General features: G+C 45.0%; 2 protein-coding genes across 3 annotated transcripts in view; both read left to right on the forward strand.

Moving 5' to 3' along the window:
• Nucleotides 1-2,423, forward strand: part of esyt2a (extended synaptotagmin-like protein 2a) — a 30,117-nt gene extending 27,694 nt beyond the window's left edge. For both annotated transcript variants that reach the window (XM_028427000.1, XM_028427001.1), the window contains one exon: nucleotides 300-2,423. In XM_028427000.1, coding sequence (XP_028282801.1) covers nucleotides 300-321 — 22 coding nt within the window. In that variant the 3' untranslated portion in view covers nucleotides 322-2,423. The remainder of the gene's footprint in view (nucleotides 1-299) is intronic.
• A 524-nt stretch (nucleotides 2,424-2,947) lies between these two features.
• Nucleotides 2,948-26,878, forward strand: part of LOC114450269 (receptor-type tyrosine-protein phosphatase N2-like) — a 130,945-nt gene continuing 107,014 nt past the window's right edge. Inside the window, exons 1-4 of the mRNA XM_028428277.1 lie at nucleotides 2,948-3,056; nucleotides 3,750-4,064; nucleotides 13,091-13,141; nucleotides 22,825-22,938. Of these exons, the coding sequence (XP_028284078.1) occupies nucleotides 3,983-4,064; nucleotides 13,091-13,141; nucleotides 22,825-22,938 (247 nt within the window). The 5' untranslated portion in view covers nucleotides 2,948-3,056; nucleotides 3,750-3,982. The remainder of the gene's footprint in view (nucleotides 3,057-3,749; nucleotides 4,065-13,090; nucleotides 13,142-22,824; nucleotides 22,939-26,878) is intronic.

The raw sequence follows: 26,878 nt of genomic DNA on the forward strand, positions 1-26,878 counted from the left end.
AGGCTACAGCAACTAGAAGGAAAAGAAGCAGACAAACTTTGAATTTTAACTACTCAATAGAACAGTAGAGCTAGAAGCTAACTAGCCTAGCTTTGCAGGGTATGTTCAAGATAGATAGAAAGAGGAAGGAGCTGCATGCTGTTGCATTCTGTGACCAATCAGAAACAAGTAAACATGCACATGTTGACAAGTGTTTGTGTAATTAATCTCTCAGCCAGAAGGGGGAGACAAACACTGTAGAATGTTTTTTTTGCTTCCTTATTAAAACTGCATCGTTAAATGTGGTTATCCTCCTGCAGGTATGAGCTGAAGGAGGCCTGATGAAGCTGCATATAAGAAGTCTTCATCACTGCCATCATTATATCGTCACACTTCCGCTTACAGTACGCCTTTTTTTATCATTTTATTTTGGATACTTGTTCACAATAAGCAGCTTTTCACACTCATTTATTCACATCAGTCGCAAGGCAAACCTCCCCTTTAACCTGAAGTGAGAGTGAAGGGAGTGCAGCTCTCTACACACACACAACGAACTGCTGCTGGAAGGCTGTATTCCATATTTATAGAAGAACGTATCATTTCTTTTTGTTGTTGTTTCTATAAAGTTTGTAAATAATGTAAAATAATGCTGGATGGAGAGAGAGAGAGAGAGAGAGAGAGAGAGGGTTGTGGTGTCATCCTCGGCCAAATGATTGTTTATAATTTTATTTCAGCTGATTGTTTTTTAATGAAAAACATTCTGGACAGAGTTCCTGCAGCAGAGCAGACGGGCGGCTGCACCAAAGAGACGACGAGTGTTTTATTATTTTCCTCTGATGGGTTTTGGAAACACAACAATATGCCAGCTTTATTGCACTGTAACAAAACGTGTGTGTGTTAACTAGTTAAAAAACACACACGTGGCTGCTGTTACACTGAAATAAGGCCGTTGTTATGGTATCCTGTGTGTGAACTGATCATGACTATTTGCACGTGTGTCTTTTTAATCTGTCAGGGATCAGTGCAAACATAACCAAAATTTATTTACACTTTATTTTCATGTATTAGCGTAGCTTAGCATACAGACTTCAAATAGAGCTAGTCATTAATAGTGTGTCATTTATACAAATAACAACAAAGTGTGGTGAGAGCAGCATCAGGCACAAATATTCTGGTTCAAACCCTCACTCACTCCAGGTGTTTGTGTGTTTTCTTTTCCTCAAACAAAACCAGGCAAGCTGCAGTAGTTTCCTCTGATCTGCAGTCAGTGTGCTAAGCTACGCTAGCTGGATTTATCTTTAAATGGCCAAAACTGTTCCATCATAAAGTAAGCTGTGTGAATAATGTTAGCTTAGCTTAGCTTAAACAGGGCGTATAATAGAGGGATAGATGTTACAATGTCTGAATGGTCCTCAAACAATCATCACATCATCTTTTCCCCTAAATTTCCCCCAGAATTCCAGCCTGAAACGACCTGTACATTCACATGTATCTGAACCCACTGTGTATAATATAGAAAATGTATAATAATACATTTTCTTTATAGGCACCTCTACTGACATCTAATGTCACCTTATTGAGTGTCACCGCCCTCCAGTCCTAACAAGAGAAAATACAGCTCGACAATCATGCTCTAAACTTTGAATTTCTTAATTTGTGATGGTATTTATATCGCAGCGACTTTATTTGAGGCTTTTATTTTTAATTTATTTTATTCCACTTCCTCCTTCACCCTCAGACCTTTAATTATTTTGTACATTAATTGGTTATATTGGAAATACACTAAAGCTCCAGTCTCCAGCGCCCCCTCTTGTCAACAGTCAGAGAGGATTATCTCTTAATTCAGAGCGCATCCACACTCAGCTCAGGCTTCTCTTGGGTTTGTTCCCGGTCCCTCTGAGTCTTTCACATTGTGTTTGCGGATCCACGTTAGTCTTAACGTCATCATACCGAGCGCTGCTTTCACCTGTCTGCAGCCGATCATAAGGGATTTCCTTTGGATTCATGGGTCTTTGTATCAGACATCTATGTGGCACTACACAGCCAAAGAGCAGCGATTATGTGTTGATACCGAGGTGGTTCATGTGACCTTTGACCTTTGCCTTGTTGAAAGTATTTGACATACCTGTGTGTAAACGTGTCTTTTTATTTCCACTTCCTGCCTGTTTTATTTAGTAAGTATTGATTGATCGTGTTTTTGTCTGTGAGCCTTTGATTTTGAACTCTAATGCCTCTGGGGTGGAGTTTGCCCTCTGAAAGGCGGTGCTTCTTCTCCGTCTTCTTATTTTGTCTTGTGCCTTAAAGTTTAACGCGACCCAGAGGAGCTTATGTGTACAAAAAGAAAGCAACACGATGCTGCGAATGTTCTGTGTTTCAGAATGTCTCATTATAAATGTCTTTAACATAAATAAAGAGCTTTAGCTGGCCGTGGCAGCTGTTCAGCACTGTGTTTGTACTCCTTATTCATCATTGGATTGTAGTCTGAAAACAAAGGAACAAGTGCTATCGAAAGAGTTAGCAGTGGCCGGGCATGATGGGAATCATCAGCTGCATCCTCTGAAGACTGAAGGTGTCTGTAGCTTTAAATGTTAATGAGCTGCTGCTGCTGCTGCTGCAGACCACGCCCCTTTCCGGAAGAGGTTTGTGCTTTTCCTGCTAAAAATAGACATGTGAAAACAACAGTTAGTTATAACAGTAACTTACACTTAAACACGTGAATGTGGCGATTCTACATCTCCTCTCAAAACATCACAGATTTCTGACGTTTCAGAAATAAAACTAAACAAAACAAAAAAAAAAAAGATAAAAGAAGAAAGAAATTCCACCTGCCACTAGTCTGGATTATTCCCGCAGCACCTGAAGGCATCAGAGTCAGAGCGGAGTCCAACAAGTCAGAGAGACGGAACAAACCCGGATATTGGCCCACACTCTTCAAAATAAAAGCCTAAAAGGTGAGCCGGGATTTATGCTAATATGTAAACGGCGTTTACTAAACGCGTAGATGGGTTTAAAAACAAAAAGTGGTGTCATGGAGAAATGTTTACATTTGCACGCTTACTATTACAGGAAAAGAAGAAGTAAGTGGTCTCTGAATTCAGTGTGTGTGATTTTCCTGGAGTGTAGCAAAAAGAGCAGATAGACCATGTATAGATATAAATGAGGTGTGCAAGGTGTGCACATAGCTACAGCTAGCAAACATCCTAGTAATTACGTAACGCTAAATATATGTGCCGACTGTAAACACGTAACGTTAGCTAGTCATTTTTAATGCTAAATATAGCTGCCGAGTGTGTAAACATGCATTTATAATGTAACAAATGTTTGTAACGCTAAGTGAAGCTGCTACCTGTGTAAACATGTAAAGTTAGCTAGTCATTTTTAATGCTAAATATATCTGCCGACTGTAAACATGTAAAGTTAGCTAGTCATTTTTTAATGCTAAATATAGCTGCTACCTGAAGAATGTGACAAGTTAACATTTATAATAAAGTAAAGCTGAGAATGATCAAACAATATTAACTAAATGATATTAAATTGATTGTTTGCTGAAATTGCATAAATAGTAACTTTAAACCTGGTCATATATGTCAGAAATGGTTTTATTTTGATAGCACATCAAACGCATCCAGGACGAACCGCGTGTTTTTAAGTGCGTTTAAGTGAGTTGTCGACGTGTGTTATTGTGATTTAGATGTCTCATATTTATCATTTTGTCTGCTTCTTGAACGCCACGATAACTTTGTCCGGTGTTTTATTTTGAAAACTCCCAGCGGAAGTGCCGTGTCTCGGCGCCCGTGCTCTCCTGCTGAGGAGCGCTCGAGCCTCCAGAAACGCCCTGCATCCTCTCCTCCTCCTCCTCCTCCTCCTCCATCCGCCTCCTCTGCTGCTGCAGCCGCGGAGGAGACGCTCTAACCCGGGAAGGAAGACGAAGCAGACTCCGCTGAACGGGACAAAATAATGGCCTTTTAACGTCGGAGAGAACAAACGAACACACCGCAGAGACATGGACCCTTCATCCTCCTCCCTCCTCCTCCTCTTCACTTCCCTCAGCTGCTTCCCCGCGTCTGCCGCCGACCGGAGCTTCGGTGAGTCGATGAACCAATGATTATTTTGTTCTTATTAACGGTGAGCACGGCGGGCTCCGTCAGAGCCATCTTGTGTGTTTTCTGTTTGGGTCAGAGAGCAGCTTCACCTGCGGACAAACACACACGGTGGATCCGTTTCAGCGGCACCGTCATCCGCCGCAGCTCCGAGGAGCAAACCCGTCAGAGCGCCGCAGGTCCGCGGGCTGCAGGAGGCTGCAGGAGGCAGGTCCGCGGGCTGCAGGAGGCTGCAGGAGGCTGCAGGAGGCAGGTCCGCGGGCTGCAGGAGGCTGCAGGAGGCAGGTCCGCGGGCTGCAGGAGGCTGCAGGAGGCTGCAGGAGGCAGGTCCGCGGGCTGCAGGAGGCTGCAGGAGGCAGGTCCGCGGGCTGCAGGAGGCTGCAGGAGGCTGCAGGAGGCAGGTCCGCGGGCTGCAGGAGGCTGCAGGAGGCTGCAGGAGGCAGGTCCGCGGGCTGCAGGAGGCTGCAGGAGGCTGCAGGAGGCAGCCAGCGCCGGCCTCAATTAGCCTCAATTATCCTTTAATAGCTTTTATCAGCCTTGATTAGTCGTCATTATAACAAACAGAGCTACACCTGTCAGTCAAAACTGATTACCACAACAAATTAGACATTAAATTACACCTTACTCTGTAAAACATACTCAATTATTTCAGGTAAAATATAACATAAAACTGAAAATGGAAAACAAAATAAATTAAATTAAATTAAATTAAAAAATAATTTGGTACATAAATGCCATGAAGAAACAAAATGAAATACTAAATCAAAATTCTTTAAAAAGTAATTTAAATATTTCTTATTATTAAATAAGTAAATGTAGAACTATTGAAAGTTTTTTATTATTTTGAAAAATGTATAGTTAAATGGTATAAAAACTGCTAGAATACAGCTTCAATATGAATGTTTATTATTCCAGATAAAAAAATAAAAATGGAGGACATTTGCTTGTAAACAAGAGGAGACTAAATATTGAAAAATGAGATCACACACACACACTCTCCAGTTTCCAGCTCTGTCCTCCTGACAGAAGCAACGGTTGATCAGAAATGTAAATGTTTGTGTGTGTGTAAGTGTGTGTTGACTGGAGACATTCATTTCTCTCATAATCTATAAATAGTTGATATTCAATATGACCTGAGATGTGGAGGCAGCAGGACGACTGATACAGAGATGTGTTCTGTGAGGAGGAGCAGGAAGAAGCTCTGTGTGTGTGTGTGTGTGTGTGTGTGTGTGTGTGTGTGTGTGTGTGTGTGTGTGTGTGTGTGTGTGTGTGTGTGTGTGTGTGTGTGCGCAGACCCTCCTCCTCCTACCCGCTCCTTCAGATTACATAACCAGCGTACAGAGTATGGCAGCCACAGGACAGACGAGGAGCTGAGCGACACCACAGAGCAGTGATTCGGATGATGAACAGACTGACTGACTGCATCCTTTAAAGCAGTGGTCCCCAACCACCGGGCCGGGGACCGGTACCGGTCCGTGGGTCATTTGGTACCGGGCCGCACAGAAAGACTAAGCAAAAAATATATTATTCATTATCTGAGTCTGAAAGCTGTTTCATTTATAAATCGATCAGATTCATCCGCCTGTGCCTTTAAGCACCTGTCCAGACGCTTGTCTCGGTCACGGGATACGGCCCCAAAATTAAGCCCACAAGCAGCAAAAATGAATAAAAAACAAACGTCTTTGGAGAGCTTCTTCGGAAAGGGGAAAGGCCTAACGAGGAGACAGAAGAAGAGGAGCCTACCCCTTCAAAGAAAAAGAAACCCGCATTTAAAAGACTATATCAGGAGTCCTATTTAAAATACGGATTTATTGCAACAGGTGATTCTCACACACCAAGTCCGCTCTGAGTGATATGTGGCGACAGACTCGCAAATGAGGCAACGAAGCCTTCAAAACTGCGAGACCGAGCACCCTGCATTAAAAGACAAGCCATGGAAGAAAACATGAACAAGAACGACTGAAGCAATTAATGACGACCAAAACAAAATTACGGAGTGGACTGGACATAAGAAACACACTTCGGGTGTCATTGTCTCCCATTATCCCTAGATGGGACCGCCTCATTGCTGAGAAAGCTCAAAGGCTCCCACTAATTAAGCATAAGAGTAAGATGTCTCTTTATGCACTTTTTTTTCTGTGCCGGTCCGTGAAAGTATTGTTTTACATGATACCGGTCCGTGGTGCAAAAAAGGTTGGGGACCGCTGCTTTAAAGGACACGGCCTATGGCGGTGTAGCCTTCTTAGACCTGGGTCTGTGGAGGACTTGCATTATTCCTGTTGCCTAGCAACCCTTTTCCGGTGGTTGGAGTTCAGCTTGTAGATTTTATAGTATTCTATTGTAAAAAAAAAAAAAAAAAAGTGTTGAACTTTATTTAGCCACCACACCAACAACAGGACAACAAACTACTACCCCACTTACAGTATTTTCACAATAAAAGCCTGAAGTAACTTCCACTGAATAACATACCCGTTAAACAGCCATATGTTGACATGTACATGAACGCATCTTTACGTGTGAAACTTCCTCTGATGATGGTCTCTGCTTCACAGACCAAAGGTGTCACACATGATGGTTCCATGAAATAGAACTGCTTAGGAAGACTTCCTGTTAACTGTGATGTGTTGCTGCTGTAGCCTAGCAACCTGCAGTTGATCTTCGGCCATTAGATTTATATTTGTGGGGTCGTGTTGATCCAGCCGTTCCCGGCATGGAATCCTGGGATATGTTGAGTCGAGAAGGACTTTACCAGATGCATCCTTCGTCACCTTCATCACATTTGTCTGCTGTAAGGAGACTTAGAGCTGAGCGTCTTGGTCCATAAATGCATCCCTTAAAGGATGTGGCCCCTCGGGTGGGACACAGCTTGTGTGTCATATGACAAACAAGGAAGTTAGAATAGAATAGCATAGAATATACTTTATTAATCCCTATGGGAAGGTCCCTCGGGGAAATTTGGGTACCAGCAGCACTACAGCACCGACAGTCAGAGCAAGAGTTAAATAGAATAAAATAGAATATAGTGCAGTAAAAAATAAAAGATAATAGGAATTATTCACAAACATTGCACAGCAGCCTAGATGGTCATGTGATATAGTGCAGTAAATATAAAGGAATTTATATTGAATTGCACAGCAGCGTAGATGGTACAGATGGATTATTGCACATATAAATTATTGCACGTGTGCTGTATCAGGCGGGCTGTGCTCCTCCCTCCTTCTCCCCCTCCTGCCAAAAGCAGAGCTGTAGTTTAGTAGTAGTAGTTGAGTTTGATGGATCGGGGGACGAAGGAGTCTCTGAGTCTGTGGGTCCTGCTCTTGGGGAGGAGCAGCCTGTGACTGTTCTGGCTCCTCTGAGCGCTGATGACAGTGTGCAGAGGATGACTGGCATCGTCCACAATGGCCAGGAGTTTTCTTAGTGTCCTCCTCTCTGCCACTGTCACCAGGGAGTCCAGCTTCATGCCGACCACAGAGCCGGCCTGCCTGATAAGTCTGTCCAGCCTGTTAGCACACCTTTTGTGTATAGTTTAGTTGTGTGTAGTTTGGCCAATTAGTTGTCATAATCTATGGCCAGTGGTGTTAATTGTTGCCTTCAAAAAAGGATTTTAGGGGCTCCACTAGAAGTGATTCATGATCATTTGATGTCTCTATCTGTCCTGGAATACAATTGCTGTGTAAAACCTAACAACTTTTATAAAGAATTTTCTTTTTATATTTTAACCTGCCTCAGAAAAAAACTTTAAAGATGAATTATATAAACTGTTAGGTTAGATTATCTCTCATGGGACCTGTATGTTAGAATCTTTAATCAAAAGTGACCTTGTGCGCCTGATAATTTCACAATATTTAAAATGTAGCGTGCCCTCAGGGAGCCACAGCAGCCGACTGAAGTGTGGATATCATGACCCAGAACTTCCTGTCTGCTGCTGTACAGCTGTGATGTTGAAATATTGATGTAGTTCTTACTGTGCAGCGACCTTGCTGAGTTTCCAAGTCCGTTTGTCTCATGGTGTGTCTGTGGTGAAGAAGATGGGCGTGCAGTTTGTTTAAGGTGACGCGTTGTTTATGGCGTTTGTGTAAATGTGCGTGGGAACAGTCTGAACACTGCATGGTGGAAAGACAGAGTGGGCGGTCAGAGGCGTTCACCTTAAATCCTGTTTCCATTCTGAGACAGAGTCTCAGCCTCCATCCAGTCAACATAACACTACAAAAGCGTTTATCTGGTTGTCCTTGAATGCATCATTTGTGAAAATGGTTCCATCGTAAAATAGACCACTTTATTCCAGGTGTCTGAATAAAAGAATTCCTGAAAAATAAAGTATTTACACTAAAATTATTTAGTTAAAAACAAAAAATTCTGCAGGTTTTAGCACATGTAGGAAGCCATGATTGAGTCGGGTCTGACCACCAGTCATATGGCAAGAATTCAGCAAAAACCGTCCAGTATTTTTACATGCATGGATCCTTTCATCACAGAAAGAAACAGGCGTAATTTCCAGACTTTCCAGTTGTCTCTGATTGCATCAAGTGTGCTAGATTATCTAAAGTAGTCACATGACCGAAGTTCAGCGAGTACTAAACGTCCCTGCCTGTTGTGATTTTGCTGTGTAGCCAGGTTCGCCCTCCTGGGATCTGAACCACAGATCGCTGTAGTTTCTCCTTTAATCATTAACGTGGACTTGGAGAAGGTCGCCATCCGTTCACCCTGTGTGACCGTTGCCAGGCAACCTTCATTAACATTTCATTCTTGCTGATTGGTCGGTGGTGTCGTGGGTGGTTTACTCTGACTGTGCTGTAGTATGTGAAGTGACGTGGCAGGGAGCTGGCGCTGTGTTGTGATTGGTCAGAGGTGCATTTACAGTGATGGTTCTTACTGATCTGTCATTAATGGATGTATTGATCTGTGTGGGATGCTCAGAAACAGCCTGTTGATGATATCTCTGCCTGCTGTGCTGCATTGTTTGGAGTGCAGGTGAAGCTGCCTCTGCTCTCAGTGACATGTGTCGGCTTGGCCCCGCAGGGTTTGTTGTGCGTCCTGCTTGGATTCACTGAAGAGCTCCCAGACAGTTTCTGGGTGTTTATGGCTTTCAGCAGATTTCACTGAGGAGCTGAGGAGACTCGGTGACCTCACCGCTTCTGTCTGCCCTCATGGATCAGATTCTTTTAAACAAAATGAAAAATCAGAGTCTCAGTTGAGTAGGTATGTTTGCAACAAGCTTCTCTGCTGAGGCTGAATGATGCACGACAATCAAACTGCTGCTCGGTAGTCACTCTCGGGACTCTTAGGACATTTGACGAGCCCCTCCCTGATGACTGAGCTCCTCACCCTGTCTCTAAGGGTGCTGTGGAGGAAACATTTCTAACGCTTGTAGTCAAAATCTCATTTTCGTCTCGTGGCCTTAGATGAGGGTAGGAACCTTTGACTTCTCTCTTCACCACAGTGGACTGCAGTGAAGCCCACACCTCTTGATCTCCCTCTGCATCCTTCCTTCACACTAGAAGAAGATCCTGAGATTCCTAAACTCCTCCACTTGGGGCAGTAACTTGTCCCCAACCTCAAGAGTTAATTCGACCTTTTTTGGGCTGAGAACTGTGGGCTCAGGTTTAGAGGTGCTGATTCTCATCTCTGCTGCTTCACCCTCGGCTGTAAACTACTCCAGTGAGAGCTGGAGGTCACAGCTCAATGAGGTCACGGCTCAATGAGGTCACGGCTCGATGAGGTCACAGCTCGATGAGGTCACAGCTCGATGAGGCCAACAGGACCATGTTGTGTGTCAAAACCAGAGATAGGATCCTGAATCCACCAAGCCACAGTGGAAGTTCAAGCATGAGATGGTAGAGAAGCTTTCTGCAGATGTGATGAATGTTGTGTTTTAACCCAAACTACAACCTCAACACCTGACCCAGTAGTTTTGATGCCAAGACCCAACTGTGTGAATGTAACGTACATAAATCAGCAAACATTTGCTGTAGAATGTAAGATATGTGTTTTTGGTGCAGTGTCCTTTTGTGTATGAACAGCCACAGCAAAGACCTGGGACTGATTTTTGTTGAACATGATTGTGTTTTGTATGATAAATGAAGCGTCCACAATCCACTCAGTACAACAATGAAGGCAGCATCTGAGAGCTCCGAACACTAAGCGTCACCGCTTCATTCAGCCAGATGGATCGGTTCTCTGAGGGCTTTGAACAGTCAGTGGAAGGAGAGCAAAGAGGAGGGTGAGATAAAAAGAATGAGAGGAAGAGGGAGGAAATGATGGAGGCGGTGTGGTTGTCGTAGGAGACGGCGGAGGGGATGACCAAGAGAGATAAAGCCAATTTAAGCGGGGGTGTTTGCGCTCATCTCCTAATTGAGAAATGGATTTCCCCCTCTGCTGCAACGAAATGATCAAAAGCCTTCCAGATCCCTTCCTTTGTGCTGGTCTGAATGGTCAGGTGGCTTGTTGTTGTGATTGATCATTTCTGTCGGAGCTGAGACACCAAACAATTTGGACTGCTGTCATCTTTACAAAACAAAGGAAGCACAGGGAGGCATGCTATGCTACAGAAAGCACACACACATAAACAGGCCAGCCTTTAGGAAGCCACGGGAAAAACCTTAAAGTGAGTCAGTCTTTTATAAACTAAAAATACAACTACAAAGACAGGGAAGGCTTTTAGAAGGCTCCGTCCTGCAGCCCTGACTTCTTATCTGCCAGCCAGAGATGTAAACAGAGATAACGTTGTGCGAAGTTAGAGGGGAATGGTGAAGTCAGAGAAAAACAGACGGAGGCCCCCTAATTCTGGGATGATGCAGAATTATTGAATTAAACAGAAATAGCCGTCAATTAACCTTTTAAAAAATAAATTACCTTGATTTATGCTAATTTTCATGTATGTTCCAGGGCTAAATGCTAACTAGGCAACCCAAAAAATGTCTTTTTATTACCTAGCTTGCATTGTTTCCAAAGCTTCTGACTGGCCTATGATTAGCTTATTGCTACTGTTTACATGTGTGTACGTGTACACATAAACCAGATATAAACCAGTATTTCTTATTTTAAATGAGTCCGTTTTTCACATGGACGCCATCGCTGGGTTAACTTTAGTAACTGACTTTGTCCTGTTTGAGATGAGTCTGATATGATAGAAGTTACATGTAACAGTGCAGGTTTGACAGGAAGTGTTATTTATAAGGTTTTTGTTGCTGTTTAAGTTTGAATTGTTGGGAAAAGGTAAAGCTTACAATTGCTTTTAAGTATTCTGCATCAACATTATGGGTTATAGTGTCAACTAGGTACAGCTAATAGCACCATCTTTGAACTGATGACATGACTTATCTTTACTACATTAACAATTATACAACAGGCTGAACCTTAGCTAACTTTAGTTGGGTTAGCTCAAGAGATTAGCCTTATTATTTGGCTGCTGCTATAAGAAATGAAACAATCTGCCATACTTATCATAGTAAACAACATCACTAGAATACAAAGGTGTTTCAAAGGCTGTGAATCTCATTGACTTTGGGTTGTGTTTCTGACACTTTAAACTTTAGGTAAGTGCTAATAGAAGACATCAGTTGATTTCTTATTGCTATAGGTTAGCCTGTAGCAAGAACAGCTAATCTCCATTAGCCTCAGAATATTTTCATCACACTGAAAGTGTTCAGTGTGATGCTGATGTGTATCACTCCAGTTCAGGTGAGCTGCTCTTTTTTGTGGTCAGCTCCCAGTTGTGCGACAGTGTGTGAACACACGCTTACACTTTGCATGTTATAAATATAGATTTAATGAAAAATAAAACCAGGAGCTCATCTTGTATAACGGGGGAGATGAGAGGCGGTAATTACTGTCACTCTGTGATCCCTGGGAGGCAGAGAGACACAGACAGAGAGCAGCTGTTGCCATGGCTACAGCATGGCATTATATTGCTTGTTTCAGCTGGTGCTCTGACACAAAGCTTGTTAGTCCTGGAGGTGTGTGTGTGTGTGTGTGTGTGTGAGAGAGACATGGAGACAATGTCCTATGGACACCTGAGACCAAAGTGTGGTTGTTTGGTCTTAATGTTCATCACCACGCCTGCTGAGAACCAAACATTTCAGCAGAAACGCCTCATGCACACTGTCAGGCACGGCGGTGGAGGGTTGATGAGGGCTTGTTTTGTTGTCACAGGACCTGGACACCCTGCAGTCACTGAGTGGACCATGAAGTCTGTGTGTGTGTCTGTCTGGGTCATGAAACAGGACAGTGATCCAAAGCACAGCAGCAGGTCTACATCACAATGTCTGCAAAACAAAAGAATCAACATTTTGGGGTAGGTGGTCAAAGTCCAGACCTCAGGTGGATCTACAAGCTGCTGGATCATGAGGGGTGCTCAGGATTACTGGCACATCCAGCTGAAATGTTTTCAAATTAAATATTTAACTGACACTGATACTACCGCTGCAGCTGTAGGAAAACGTAGTGTGTGCCCAGCAGGTCTATCATTTGCCCCCATCACATCACTGCTGAGACACTTCGGTCTTGTAATACCATGAAATTTAAAACACCCTTACATCCTTAGGAAGTGGAGCCCTGCAGAGCCCCAGCTGCCCATCCAGCCATGGCACTGTGAATCCTCTTAGTTTGTGAGAATGTGACAGCAGAGAACATTGGAATGTTCAGGGATATCTGTTTGTTCGAGGCGTGGAGTGTGTGATGGTAGCCGCATGCTGCCAGGTCTGCTGTAAGTGAAACAGAGTAAAACATGGCCGCCTCTCCTGCACTCCCAGAGGAGCAGTGAAGGAGCTGCTTCAGTGCATCATCCTGCTCGTCCTCACCTCGGAGTTAACTCGGGATAACTGCCAGCCTTTACTTCCCACAGCTGACGAACACACACACACACACAGTGACATCTGAATCTACGTTTTTGTTACTGTGCTGAAATTGAAGTAGAATGTCAACTTCAGGAGAAGGAGTCTGATCAGGTGATGTGAAACACTCCTGTGCTGCTGTGGAGCAGAAGCTAACATGTTGTTCTTCTCTGCTGACAGGCTGCCTGTTCGACAGCGAGCTGTGTTCCCCGTACGAGATCTGTGTCAACGGTAAGACGTTTTAAAGCTTTATTATTTCAGACTGCGTCTCCACAGTCACCTCTCTGACTGCAGAAGCAGTGTTTTTATTCTTTTTTTAATTATAATGAGCAGGAAATGTTGAAAACAAGTATGTGGTGGAGCAGCTTTTTCTTTCTTTTTAAATCATCTGCTGCACTTCAGTCACATAATGCAGCGTAGAGTTGCTGTCCATTTCTGCTTGTTGTGTCAGACTGTTTGGTCCAGACTCCAAAACAGGGACAAGCTTCATCTGCAACAAGCTTCACCACCAGTTTTCATGAGCTACTAGAAGTTAGAGTGACATTTCTTCCTGAAGACGCTCACATAATGGAGGCCTGCGGACACCAGTTGGGACTGATAATGATGTAGCATTGGTTCCAAACAAGAACAGAGTAGTCCTGAAAGGTTGTAATTTTATACACTGTTAAGACCCACAAGGTCTCCTGGCAGCTTTGAAATGTGTGATTTGAACCTCTGATGGTATTTGAATGCACCATGTGACACAAAAACACCCTCAAATTGACGTATCTCTAATAAAATGTTGTTTAGAATAAACAAGGACGCCATGTTTGACTCGCATGTGACCGGCAGTCACATGACAAAAATTCACTGAATATCTGGCTGATCTTTAATTTGTAAAATCAATTTGCTTCTGTCTTTGCTCTGGCGCTGCACACAGACATGCTCGGGTTTTCTCTGCTTGTAGCATGTTCCACAGTGACTGAAAGGTGGCGCCTGTGTCAGTTAAACATGATGAAGGTGTTCGCTGTGAGCACACAGAATGTGACATGATTTGTGCGTCTATGATGTCAGCTTTAAATCAGCTTAAGTTTTATAATTACTCTCTCTCTCTCTCTGGCTGCAAATTAATGCTGCATATGATTGTTCGCCCCCCCCCCTCTCTCTCCCTCTCCCTCTCTCTCCCCCTCTCTCTCTCCCTCTCCCTCTCTCTCCCTCTCTCCCTCTCTCTCTCCCCCCCTCTCTCCTCCTCCTCTCTCTCTCTCTCTCCCTCTCTCTCTCTCTCTCTCTCTCTCCCTCTCTCCCTCTCTCTCTCTCTCTGTCTCTCTCTCTCTCTTTCTCTCTCCCCCTCTGTCTCTCTCTCCCTCTCTGTCTCTCTCTCTCTCTGTCTCTCTCTCTCTCTCTCTCTCCCTCTCTCTCTCCCCCCTCTGTCTCTCTCTGCCTCTCTGTCTCTCTCTCTCTCTCCCTCTGTCTCTCTCTCCCTCTCTCTCTCTGTCTCTCTCTCTCTCCCCCTCTCTGTCTCTCTCTCTCTCTCCCTCTCTCTCTCTGTCTCTCTCTCTCTCTTTCTCTCTCCCCCTCTGTCTCTCTCTCCCTCTCTGTCTCTCTCTGTCTCTCTCTCTCTCTCTCTCTCTCTCTCTCCCTCTCTCTCTCCCCCTCTGTCTCTCTCTGCCTCTCTGTCTCTCTCTCTCTCTTCCTCTGTCTCTCTCTCTCTCTCTCTCCCCCTCTCTGTCTCTCTCTCTCTCTCTCCCTCTCTCTCTCTCTTTGCCTCGCCACCTCTCAGGAGTCAAAATAACTCCTGCTGAGAAACAACCTAGAATAAAAAAAGCCTAGAACATGAAAGCTGTTGACAGAAAGTGACTTTGCATATATTTTTATATCTTGGAAGCCCTTTTATCTTTGACTCCACTGGGTCTGGCAGATGCTAACCGTGTTACTCTGCGGGGCTTCTCCCAGAAATGTCAGGCGGCCTTTTGTTTTGCCAATTCACAGATTCGTCGGTTGGTTTTGCTGGGAAGCTGTGCAGAGCAGACCACACTTATCAGCATCTCTGCAGGGTTTAAAGGCGAAGAGGGAGCCAGCCAGAGATAACAGAATGCTGTAATCTGTGCTATAATCTGGTTAAACATGTGAATGGCCTGTCAGGAGGTGCAGGTGGTGGAACACAGTCTGTGCTTCTGACCTGCGTCCTGCCGTGTGCTCCTGTCTGGCAGACGTGCGTTTGTTTTAAGTTCATTAGCTCGGTCGTTTCCTGTCTGCATGGCGTCCTTTTGAAATGTGCTCCATAATCTTATTCAGGAGGAAGAGGAGGAGGAGGAGGAGGAGGAGGAGGAGGGTGTGAAAAGACAGAGTCTAGTTTGGGGAGAAAATCAGAACGTCCGCGGTGAATTTTATTTTTAGCTGTGCTCCGGCGGGTTCTCCGTCTGTGTTGTGACTGCCTAGGTGACCTCGTTCAGTCTGTGTGCTCTGTCTCCAGGTGGTCTCTAGCAGACTTCAGTCTCTGTCTCCAGGTGGTCTCTCCTCCTGTCTCTGCTGGTTCTGCTTTGTTTGACTCTTGACCATACCTCTCACTCCAGATCTCGATGTCTTCTCATGAGATGACACAGTCACACAAACCCATCTTACAATTTAAAAAATGTAGGGGAGCACAGACACTAGGAGTGGGACGGTTCAGGATAAAAATCCGAACCGTTCGGTACACGTGTTTCGGTTCGGGGCGAGTGTTCTGTTCGGTTCTGGACATGTGCATCAAGTAATGCAGGGAGGCGTTTTTACCACAGCATGGAGACGAGTGTTGGCAACTTGGCGTCTCTCTGGCTACATTTCGTGGCTTTCCAAACTTTTTTTTTCAAAAGCTACTAGTGACTCTCTGGTGACGTTTGGAGACTGATGTGAAATCATTCTGCGGTCAGCTGCTGTCCTCGACAAGCAGCGACACTGAGCTCCTTTTCAATGGCAAAAAGAAAAAGAAAAACACGGACATCAGTAATGTTAGCTTAGCCTAGCGTAGTCATAGAGTTCAGTCTATCCAACTAGCATGTGATGTGCAACAGTGGGCAAAGCAACACACGTTCTCTGTCCGACGGTGTGTGTCTGTGTGTGTGTGTCTGTGTGTGTGTGTCTGTGTGTGTACGCACATCAGGCCTCTGTGCGCAGACAGCAGCGCAGACAGAAATGACATGCTGCCGTGCAGATAAGATCAATAACATGAGCTGTTCAGTTTGTTTAATAAAGAACCAGGTGCAGACCTGTTCTATAGGAAAGGTTCTTAAATGTCTTCTGTTATGATCTGCTGCTATATAGAAATGAAAAAGAAATGAAATGACCTGACCTGATATAATGATGGAAACACTGACCTGACTCTTAAATATGTTGAATGTTGGATAAATAGGATATATTTAGGCTCATCTGGTGTTTCCAGAGTGTTAAAAGTAGAAAAAAACCAACAATGTGAACCAAACCGAAACCCGTGACCTCAGAACCGTGATACGAACCGAACTGTGGATTTAGTGAACCGTTCCACCCCTAACAGACACAATTTCTAATATTCTAATCCTCAAACACGCACACTGGACAATGTGGCCAGACTGTGAGCCCACAGAGCTGCAGAAATGTGTGAGATCAAATGTGGGCGCTCCACGTTGTGATATGTCTGCAGGCGACAGTGTAACAGTACTTGTGTTGTTGCCATAATTAGTATCCTTGTTTTGCAAATCAGGCCTAAAATGTGCATAAAACCCTCCTGTGTGTAGCCAGCCTTAGCTGTGTGTGAAGTGAATTCAGCAGTGTAGTGAACGAGTCAGAAACAGGATTCAGAGGGTGATCCTGCCTGGTTTGAAGTGGCATGTTGTAGTATGACACCAAACCAACAAGGTATTTTGGACCACAGTTTGTTCAGTAGCGGTGGTGGTGCTGTGTTTCCTCAGCTCGGAGACCTTTGAATTGTTATTTCCCAGCAGTACAGGCTGATTGGAATCGCATGCATTTGGTGTGGAAATGACTGTGTGTTTGTCAGCACGGCCACACTTTGAGTCTCACGTTTCAAAGAGAATGAAAAGCAGCTCTCGGCTGAGTCATGTGAGGCGAGGCCGCAGCGGAGGCTCGGTCTCACTGGGGATAACAGCCACGGTGTCTGCACCTCCAGCCATTGTTCTCATCCACCGTGTGTCTGACCTGCTTCAATAGCTGCTGTCAGGCTGCCCCTCACACACACAATACCAGTCTGTTGTGTTGGTGATTGGCAGCTCAGCCTCTATCAGGCCTCACTGCAGCTCTGATTGCCTTAGCTAGAAAAAAAGGCAGTGACTAAGCTCGTTATTGTTTAGCCGAGGACATTTCTACATTTTTAAATGACAAAGAGAGAGAATAACAAATGAAAGAATATCTCAGCACCCTGAGGACACAGACAGTATTTATACCTTACCACTGGAAGCCATTTTAAAATGATGGCTGCTTCACTGTTCTCAGCTGTGTCACTGTACCCAAACCTCTGTGTCACAACCAGCGGTGGAGGAAGTACTGAAGCTTGGTACTTAAGTAAAAGTACCCAGCAAAATATATACTCAAGTAAAAGAAGTGCTGCATCAACAATCCTCCTTAAGTAAAAGTCTTAAGTACTTTTAAATGTACTAGTAATACTAAGTATTCAAAGTAAAAGTACTCACACTGAATATATATGATTGATTTCCAAAGGATGTGAACAGGTTAAAATAATCAAAGTAAAATGGAGCATGTGTAGTTAATGTACATGTTCAGTCCAGAAGCAGCTGTGGACAGGTCTGTGTGTCATGAGGCAGGCTGTGGGCATCAAGTGAACAGAGAGGCTGCTGATAACAAACAGGCATTCAGCATGTTTACTGTGTCAGTGTTCCTGCTGTAGATTCATGTGATGATTCATGTTCATCACACATTCATGGATGGACCTGTGTTAGCAGACAGCAGCTAACTAGTTAGCTCACTGAGCCAGAGCACCGGCATCATGACTGAGGCTCATTATAGAAACACAGCTGCAGCGTGACACCACCTCCATGCAGAGTCTGACCTCACATCAGTCCACACTGTGTTCATCACATGGAACAAGGAACTACAGACACTGGAGACATGTAGTGGAGGAGAAAGGACAGGGGACAGCTGCAGCATGGAGTCAGAGGAGAAAGGATGAGCTATTATTTTTACTTAAGTAGAAATACATAAATATGTAGTTTAAGTACAGTAACAAAGTAGTAGTACTTTTCACCACTGGTCACAACACACAGATCCACACACTGAAACCACCTCACTGATCAAAACCTCATCAAACAATTCAAATATCAATTCACATAAATTCTAAAAAAGGTTGATTCAACTGCTAAAAAAACATTCGAGTGGTCATTCAGCTTTCCAAAGGTCTTTGAATCTTAGGGTTCAGTTTAATAGCAAGATGTTGTTTAGATGTAGCATAACTAACTCATGTGACCAGCGGCCATGTGACTTATGTCCTCTGAACACTTGGCTGACCTGCAGGCTTTCTATCCTCATCCTGTGCATTTCTGAGCTGGTTTGTTTAGTTCTGGAGCAGGAGCTGATGGCTGTGAATACATTGTTGACATGTCAGACATTTTGGGCATCTCACTGGTACCACGACTTTCTGTTGACAAATATAATGGGATTGATCTGGAGGCTGGAGGAGCCTCACCACAGCAGGAAACAGCTGCTGTTCTGTGGCCGCGTTTTTAGCAACATTAGCAAAGCTAGCAAAGAAACGCCTAGCTGCCTCAGTGCTGTCAAACTTTAATGACAAATAATAGCAGGTGTAGCATGTTTTAGTGTGTGAGCTCACATATGCTGACAACACAAACATCTGCACACCTAAGAATGTGTGTACTCGCAGCCATGTGACATGTAATAACAACAGGATGCAAATCAAACACATACAGCAGAGTGGAGCTGATAAATCAAACTGCATTCTACTTTCCATACAGTGATGTACCTGGATGTGGAGCTTGTGATTTTCACGTGGGTGAATTGCTGCTTGTTTGCTCTGATTTGTGTGGATTTCAGATCATTGTCCTCTGTTCCCACAGTGTGGCCCATGTGCTGCTGGGACATGTTTTCTCCTGCTCTGTGACGCAGTCAGTGCTGCCCTCCAGGTGTTGATTGGGTCCCACTGTGCTTTACTGTCATTGCTGTAATGGAGCTTGCTCAGCACGTAGACAGACGACCTCCGGTCATACTGTGACTGACTTTAAAAGCTAAACAACATGAAAAGCTGTTTAAATGTCGGATTATCGATATTAAATTATTGATTAATGTTCACTTTTGTTGTTTCACTTCTCTCAGAACAGTTTGTCATAGACCTGCCTGTGTGTAGCATCACGGACGGTTTGTCTTTATTTGTTCATTGTCAGCGTGACAAATGAAGGTCTTCTGTTCCACCCTTCCTCCTCCTCCTCCTCTTCCTGCCCTGCTACATCCTTGATTAGCTGCAATAAGGTGGTGGAACAGGTGGCCCATCACCCTGCTTCATGGTGTCTCCTGAACATGGCAGCAGTGAAAATGTCTGGACGAGCTGCTTCAGTGAGATGATGAAATGTTGCGTGTAACGGTTGGAGAGCGAAGCCTGTGTGTGTCTGTTCAATGATTTCACACAGTCCTGCTTGCTGTGTGCCAGTCTAACAGTCCAGGTGTGGGCTGCTTTGGCAGCTCCTGTGTGCACTACCTTAAAATTCTAATGTGTAGAGAAGGGCCCGCTGCTGGAGCCTCTGCTCAGGCCTTTGCCAAGTGATGCCTGATACCATTGATCCTGTGGAGAGCAGTCTGACAGGGACTCGTGCTGATCGCCAGCAGCAACAGATCCATTAGGATGGCTTAATCCAGTTCATTAGACGGGACTCAGGTTGCAGCCTTCGGTCCAGAAATGCACAATAAGGCTGATGATTTTGATGACATGCTAACACTAGCATGATTCTCCCCCCAAAAATCAAATAAGAACTTCTGTAAAGGCTGAATTGATAAAATATCCATTAATACTTATTTTGTTTGCATCCATTAAAAACTATATTTAACCTGTGGCTGCCGTCAACATCTGGTCATCCCTGCCGGTCCATCTCCTCCATCTTAATACAGCCTGTGCTTCTGAGAATCCTCCTTCTGCTCTAATCTGCACCATAAATCACAGGAAGACATGTCTGGCTCTGAGTTATGGCCCTCTGGCAGTGGACTGGGATAAATTGCAGACTCAAATATGCATGAGTATAATGATGAGGGATAATTCAAAGTGTTCCTTCTGGAAAACAATGAGAAATGAAGAGGGCACAAACAAGCCCGTGGCACAGGAGCAGAATTAGGCTTATGCTACATGTAGCATTTTAGCATACATTCTGCTTACATTTTACATCCAGGTGATGAAGAGGTGGTGATGATGCACACATGTGATATAGTGCCCAAAGTAGAACTGGAGGCTATAACCAGCTCAGTGTTTGCAGCATCAGCTCCGCGCAGCATATGTCCGTGTTCTTCTTCTTCTTCTGGATTTCCTGCTGTCTCGGTCTGACCGCAGCAGACACGATTTCAAACACACCCACGGGGGTCCCGCCCTTCACCGTCTCTGATTAGTTCAGACCCCGATCTGAGCCTGATGTGTGTCTGTTGTTGGACCACAGGGAGACTTTTAAGAGTCGCGGAGAATGTATCTCCCTCTAACAGCTGGTCGCACTGGTGCGACCTCTGATATTTTTTGGTTGCACCATTGAGAAATTAGGTCGCTCTCTAGAGCCCTGTGTCTGCTGCTTTAGTCTCTATTGTTCCCTGGGGTGAGGGATGGGGTGAGCTCCACCCACGCTCCGCCGCCTCACCTGTATTGGGAGTTAGGGCAGACTCTGACGCTGCTAACATGGCTCCTCCTGCAGTGTACATCACACCGCAGTGTGAGCAGGCCTGTTACAGGAGGACCTCTAGCTGTGAGAAGACTTTTTCCTTCACTTATTGTGTGTGTTATCCATGCACTTCAGTTATGAATGTGTTTGCATGGCCTGGCCAGCCATCACCAACAGAATGAACTGCCTCTGGAGGAGGCACAGCGGTGAATGACGGCTGCTGGTTTTGCTGGGTATCAACTGATTAAGCAATTCTGCAAGTATCAATAGGGTTTGTAGTGAGTGAATCTGGCTGTGAAGTGGAGAGATTCCAGGTCCATTTCATGGAGTGAATGGGTAGTTCTAGGCAGGGCTTAGCATGGACGCACATCATAAGACCGGGAGCAGCTAGTCAGGCTCGGTGCACTCAAGAGTTAATTTAAATTAGTAAGTCTGACATAGCTAAGACTGGTGTAGGAGTTCAGACCCACAGGTGGCGTACTCTGTGCTCAGTGAGCATATCTAAAAGATGAACATGTGACAAGATAGTGTTTGTGCTGAACACTGAGATGTCTGTGTACACCAGAATCCACCCTTCTAATCACTCAGTCTGAGGTTTCTAGCAGCTTCTAGTGGCCATTTGCAGAACTGCAGCTTTAAAAAAGAAATCTTTGGAACAACAGTCAGAATATGTACATGTTTAAATTGAACATAATGCTGCAGCTCATATTGGGCTGGCTCATGACATTTAGAGGATGTGAAGATGGAAGTGGAGGGAACGTTCTCTGCTGTGCTCTCTCTTTATCGTCACATCACTCGTCAGAAGCATATTTTCAGTCTATCCATCATTGTTTTAGCTTCAAGTAAACCAGGAACAGTATTGCAATACTAAAACAAATGTAAACCTGCTGCTCGGTCTCCTGTAGTGCAGCCTCACACACACTCACCGTTCATCTCAGTCCTCAGTCTCATCTCCAAACAACAGAAGTTGGAGAGTAATTACAGCCGCTGGTCATCCTTAGCTGAATGCTATACGGAGCTTGCAGTGTGATTTAGTCGAGCGCGGAGACTCAGAGAGATTATATATAGAAAAATAGGCTAAATTACCATGTAGTGATGTTGTTATTCAGTGCATGTACACACACAGTCACACAGGAGGGAACATCACAACACATTTAGAATGAGAGATGTTTTCTCATCAATCAGGGTGTTTCATTTCCTCCCCGCTGCTGCTGCAGATCGATACATGCTGCTAAAACAACTGCAGGTATCGATCGCACCGTCTAAGAATACAGACAGATGTGACGTGGGGTTTATTTTTAGGCGGGTGTTCCCTTCTGGAGTGAAAGTGGGCTGGAGGATGGAGGAGGTGTTGTTGTACGGTAGCTGGAGGAAGATGACTCATCTTCATGCAGACTCAGATCGGATTCGATGTTTTTCCAAAATACTCTTTTATCAGCATCGCCTTCACGGTCACGTCTGTTTGAAACATCCCTGATCTGAAGTCCTAGTTTTACAGAACAAACCTAATCTCAAAATCTCATCAGGACCCGGTGAGTTTATTTCTGTCCCCTGACTCATCTTTCTAGACACTTTCTCCACCCACAGCTTCAGCTTCCCGCTGGCTTTTCCGACAGCTCATATTATCACTACCCACTGAGCTGCTCTTTAGAGGAAGTGAGTGAAAAGTCAGACTCTGTGTCAGGGGGATCTGCGTATGTAGAGTAATAATAAAAGGATCAAAGCTCAGTCCAGAGAAGTTGTGCTTTTTCTGACCCTTTTCTGTTTCTTAGAATTCTTTAGGAGTTCTTGGATGATTTGGATTGGGGTTTTTTTTGGCTTTTCTTCAGCAGGCTAGTTGTCAGGGACACTAACACGTGTGGCCACAGCACTGCAAAATGAAATGGGTCTGGATGGGTCCTTCACGGTCAGGTCCACTGGGTACAGACCCTATTATACCAACCCTAACTGTTTATCTGAAATGGGGTGTGCTTTGTGTGAAGACTTGTGCTAACAACTGCCTCCTGCTTTGTGTGAAAGATTCTGACATCGGTGACCTAAGTGTGAAATGTGACTTAAACAAAGTGTCTGCTTGTGTGTTAACAGATGGGATGTTTGGGAGGTGTCACTCTGTTCCAGTGAAGGAGGTTTACACCTACGACGTCTCCCCGTCTGCAGTGCAACACTTCAGGGTTCTGCTGGAGAAGCTGTCCAACAGAGGTACACACACACACACACACACACACACACCTGTGGCTCAGCACTGCAGCTTCTTGAGAGCTGAAGTGAAACTGGGAACTCGTTTTGGCGATCCAAGGCCATCATTATGTATCCCTGCCCGACTGCCCTCCAAGAACCTCCAGGAGAACATCTGCTCTCGTCATGATGAGGTGATGAAGATGTTCTGCCGCACTGATCAGCAGTCTGTCTGTTCTCTCTGCTCTGTGGATGAACATAAAGGCCACGACACAGTCTCAGCTGCAGCAGAGAGGACTGAGAGGCAGAGGGAGCTCCAGGAGAGTCTGCAACAAATCCTGCAGAGAGTCCAGGCCAGAGAGGGAGATGTGAAGCTGCTCCAACAGCAGAGTGAAGACCTCGGAGTAGACGTCACAGCACGCTCTGTCCCTCCATGTGGACTCTGTGAGCTGGAATAAACAGGATCCGGTCTCAGTGGGTTGTTTAGCACTTATTAATGTGCTGTTCATGCATCTCATGCCCCAGATATCAGCTGTCAGTCAAGCTGTGTTGTTGTCATTGTTTCTCTGCTGAGTCTCAGTTGAAGCCTGAATTCTTTTTTTTTCTTACTGCAATAAGCTGCTGCTCCACAAGATGGCGTCAGAGACCTGTGTAACATCCTGCAGGGCAGCTGTGAGCGTTTCAGCCCCTTTCATCATGCAGAGGCACGACCTCGACCACACAGGAGTAAAAGACTTCAGCCTTCAGACGAGGAAGGTGCCAGAAAAGGAGCGACACTTGTTTCATGAGGGGTTTTTGATTCTTGTCTTTCACTGCACCAACTTTCTTTAGAAGCTGATTTAGAGCTCTTCCTCCTTTCCTCTCTGCAGGAAAAAAAACTGATTTAATTCGCCGAGTCGGCACTCAGCAGGAGAGCTGGAAAAATATTCCAATTTCACAGAGAGGCGACAAGTTTGGAGGCATTTGTCAGGCGCTCTGAAGTGAAATGAATTATGCAAATGAGATGTTTGGCCCCGGCTGTCTGCAGAAGCCATTAGGGGAGGACAAAACTCTGAAGACACTGAAGCATCTGCATGTCAGGCCTGTCCACAGAGGAGATGGCACACTTTGCTCTCTCCCTCCTCACTGTAAACACACACAGGGGCTCATATTCTCAGCGGCAGCACACGGAAGTGCTTCGATAAAAAAAGTCACACAGTCATGCTGGATGACAGAGAGTCAACTTTATTGACAATTGTACATTGACATAAACAAAGTATCTTCCCAATCCGCAGTGTACGAACAAAAACAAACCAAGTTTGAATAAAACTAGAATTATCCTTCACCATGCAGCTTCTGTGGCTGCTCCTCCTTAATAGCTGACATTTTTCAGACTGTTGTAGCTGCCGACATATTCATCCGCCCACACACACACACACACACACCTACCACCCACTCTGGCTGTGAACTAAAAGCCACCTCACCGGGGTCGCAGCTGCTATTAGCCCACAGCAGCAGCGCTCCTTTTTAGTCCACACATCGTAGAAAACCTCCTTGACTTCTCCTGTGAGCACGTTTTAGAGACTCGACAGCGAGAAGCTGCTGCTTTTAATATTATCAAGCATGTGTCCAGCTCCTTATTTACAGTGCTGCGACTGCAGAGCTCCACCAGAGGAGAGGTTTTATTAGATTTCTCAAGCAAAGAATACGACTAGAGCCTGTGCAGATCTCTCAGTGACCTTTGACCTCTTTCTAATGTAATGAAGTCACCGGTTTTTGTTTGGTTTGTGCAGTTTAATGCTTGAGAATAAGTGGAGATTTTCTGAAAAAGACTTTCAGGTCGGGGTTTCTGAGCTTGTGGATCTAATCTGAATCCATTTGAAGTGCTGTATACTTTGAAACAGTAAATTAAAGTACATTTAACCAAGTTATGATTAAATAATACCAGCAGGATGACAGCCAGCCAGCCTCTGCTGCCCAGTCCAGTCCACCAAGCATTTCTAAAGTCTGATGAAGGGTCATGAGGTCATGGGTCAGGCAGGTTCTTCCACAGCAAACCTTTTAACCTGTTGCATTCACAGCTGCAGTGACTGTGGCTGAACTCCAGGCTGTGGAGAATAGATTAGCTGCTCCTGATAAATCAGTTACTGAGCCGGTGGAGGGCTGCAGGCTTTTGGCCCATGGTTGTAATTAGTGGAGGTAAAAGAGAGAAATAAAATGCAAAGTGAGGTGGAGGTTATTTTTCATTCTGGACAGGAAACGACGGCTCTGACCTCCGTCTACTGAGCATGCTCACAACAAGCCTCACTTTTATACCTCCTGTCCACATCTCTCTGCGCGGCCTGTGAGTCCCTGTGAATGTGCTGGCGGGGGCTCCAGCGTTTATCAACCTGTTGTGTCAGCGGCCGTCTGTTCAACCGCCGCTAACGCCTGTTTTCTCAGCCACCATGGCTGCCGTTAAAAGCTGCGTTTTTATGGCCTTTGATGGCGAAAGCTGGCAGACAGCTGTTAAACAGAGGCCTGGGCCTGATTGGTTGGGGTTCTAATTTATTTGACAGAGGTCTAAAGAAGGAAGAGACGACGTAGTGAGATTGATCACTGATCAGAAATGTCTTATTGTTGGTGGAGCACTGATGGCTTGAGATGCAGTGAGTCTTCACTGGTCATTTCATTTAATCACCATTAAAGGTCGGGGAGGAGATTCTGAACACTCAGTGGGAGTCAGCCAGGTTTAAAGTACACACACGCCCCTTTCTCTCAGAGCTCACCCTGAAGCCACGCCTCCAATCACATGGACGCATCACCTGAAGACGAGCTGCGGTCTGTGGCTTCGGCCATCATGCACGTACCTCTCTGGTGCACAGAGCAGGAAGAGAGTGACAACCAGCCAATACTCCTACAGGGTCCACCCGGAGGACTGATGATGTTTTTATGTTTTATAGCTTCAGATGATTCATATTCTTCGTTTTAATGAGAAACTGACGAACTAATCGGCTGCTATCGGATTGTAAAGAGAAGTTACACTGATTTAACACAAAGAGCATCAGAGTGAAACCTCCTGCCCGACCTTTGACAAGAGGTCTAATAGTGTTCAGGGGGCAATAACTAACTAACTACAGTGTGTATTGTTTTATGACATAAAAAGATGAGGAATGAGTTCAGATAAATCACCAACCTTTCCTTTATCGGACGACACAGCTACATTAGGAAGGAAAACAAATCAACGATTTCAGGTTGAAGCTGTGAATCGAGTGTTTGTTCGTTCGTTCTGTGTTTGGTGTTCTCTGTGTGAAAGGTGCAGCTCCACCTCCTCCACCTGTACAGCCTCTACTTCGTCACTTCTCCGTCACCGCCTCCCTGCCTCCCTGCCTCTCAGCTCAGACAGCCGTTTGTCTCCGTTGTGTCTGCAGCTGACAGGGACGACGTTCTCGCTCTCATTCAAAGTGTGCGTCCTCCATGGCGCTGGACCCGCTCCTTGCGGCATCACATCTGGAGCCACAGCCTGCATTACCCAAATCTTTTCAGCAACGTCATCGCTCATCTGCCAAAAGCCCCGGCTCGTGTTGCGCTCTGCGCAGCGCGGCCATATTTCCGGTAACATTTCGTTCCGCTACCCCATCTGGCGTTGGCGCCCGCTCCTCGGTTCGGCTGCCAGGATGCTGTGTTTGGATGCATGTTAAGCATAAGAAACAGACGTGAATGCCTGAGCAGCTCATCAAGCTTGTCCTCTGTTTTTTCTTCTACACTTGCTGAATGCAGCAGAGATTTTTCTTTTCTTTGTCACTGATGCTCTCCACTTGCCAAGTCCTAAACACACATAAATGTCTGGCTGAAGTTTGAGACAGTCTGACAAGTAATAACAGTTTGTTACAGCGAAGGAAAGAAAGAAACACAAACTGCTCTTACAACACTTGGTGTAATACAACAAGCGGTGTTTGTAGACAGATATAGAATAAAATGTGATCAACATTCAAACCGGAAACGG

The sequence above is a fragment of the Parambassis ranga genome, chromosome 17, assembly GCF_900634625.1.
Source record: "Parambassis ranga chromosome 17, fParRan2.1, whole genome shotgun sequence".
NCBI lineage: Eukaryota > Metazoa > Chordata > Actinopteri > Ambassidae > Parambassis > Parambassis ranga.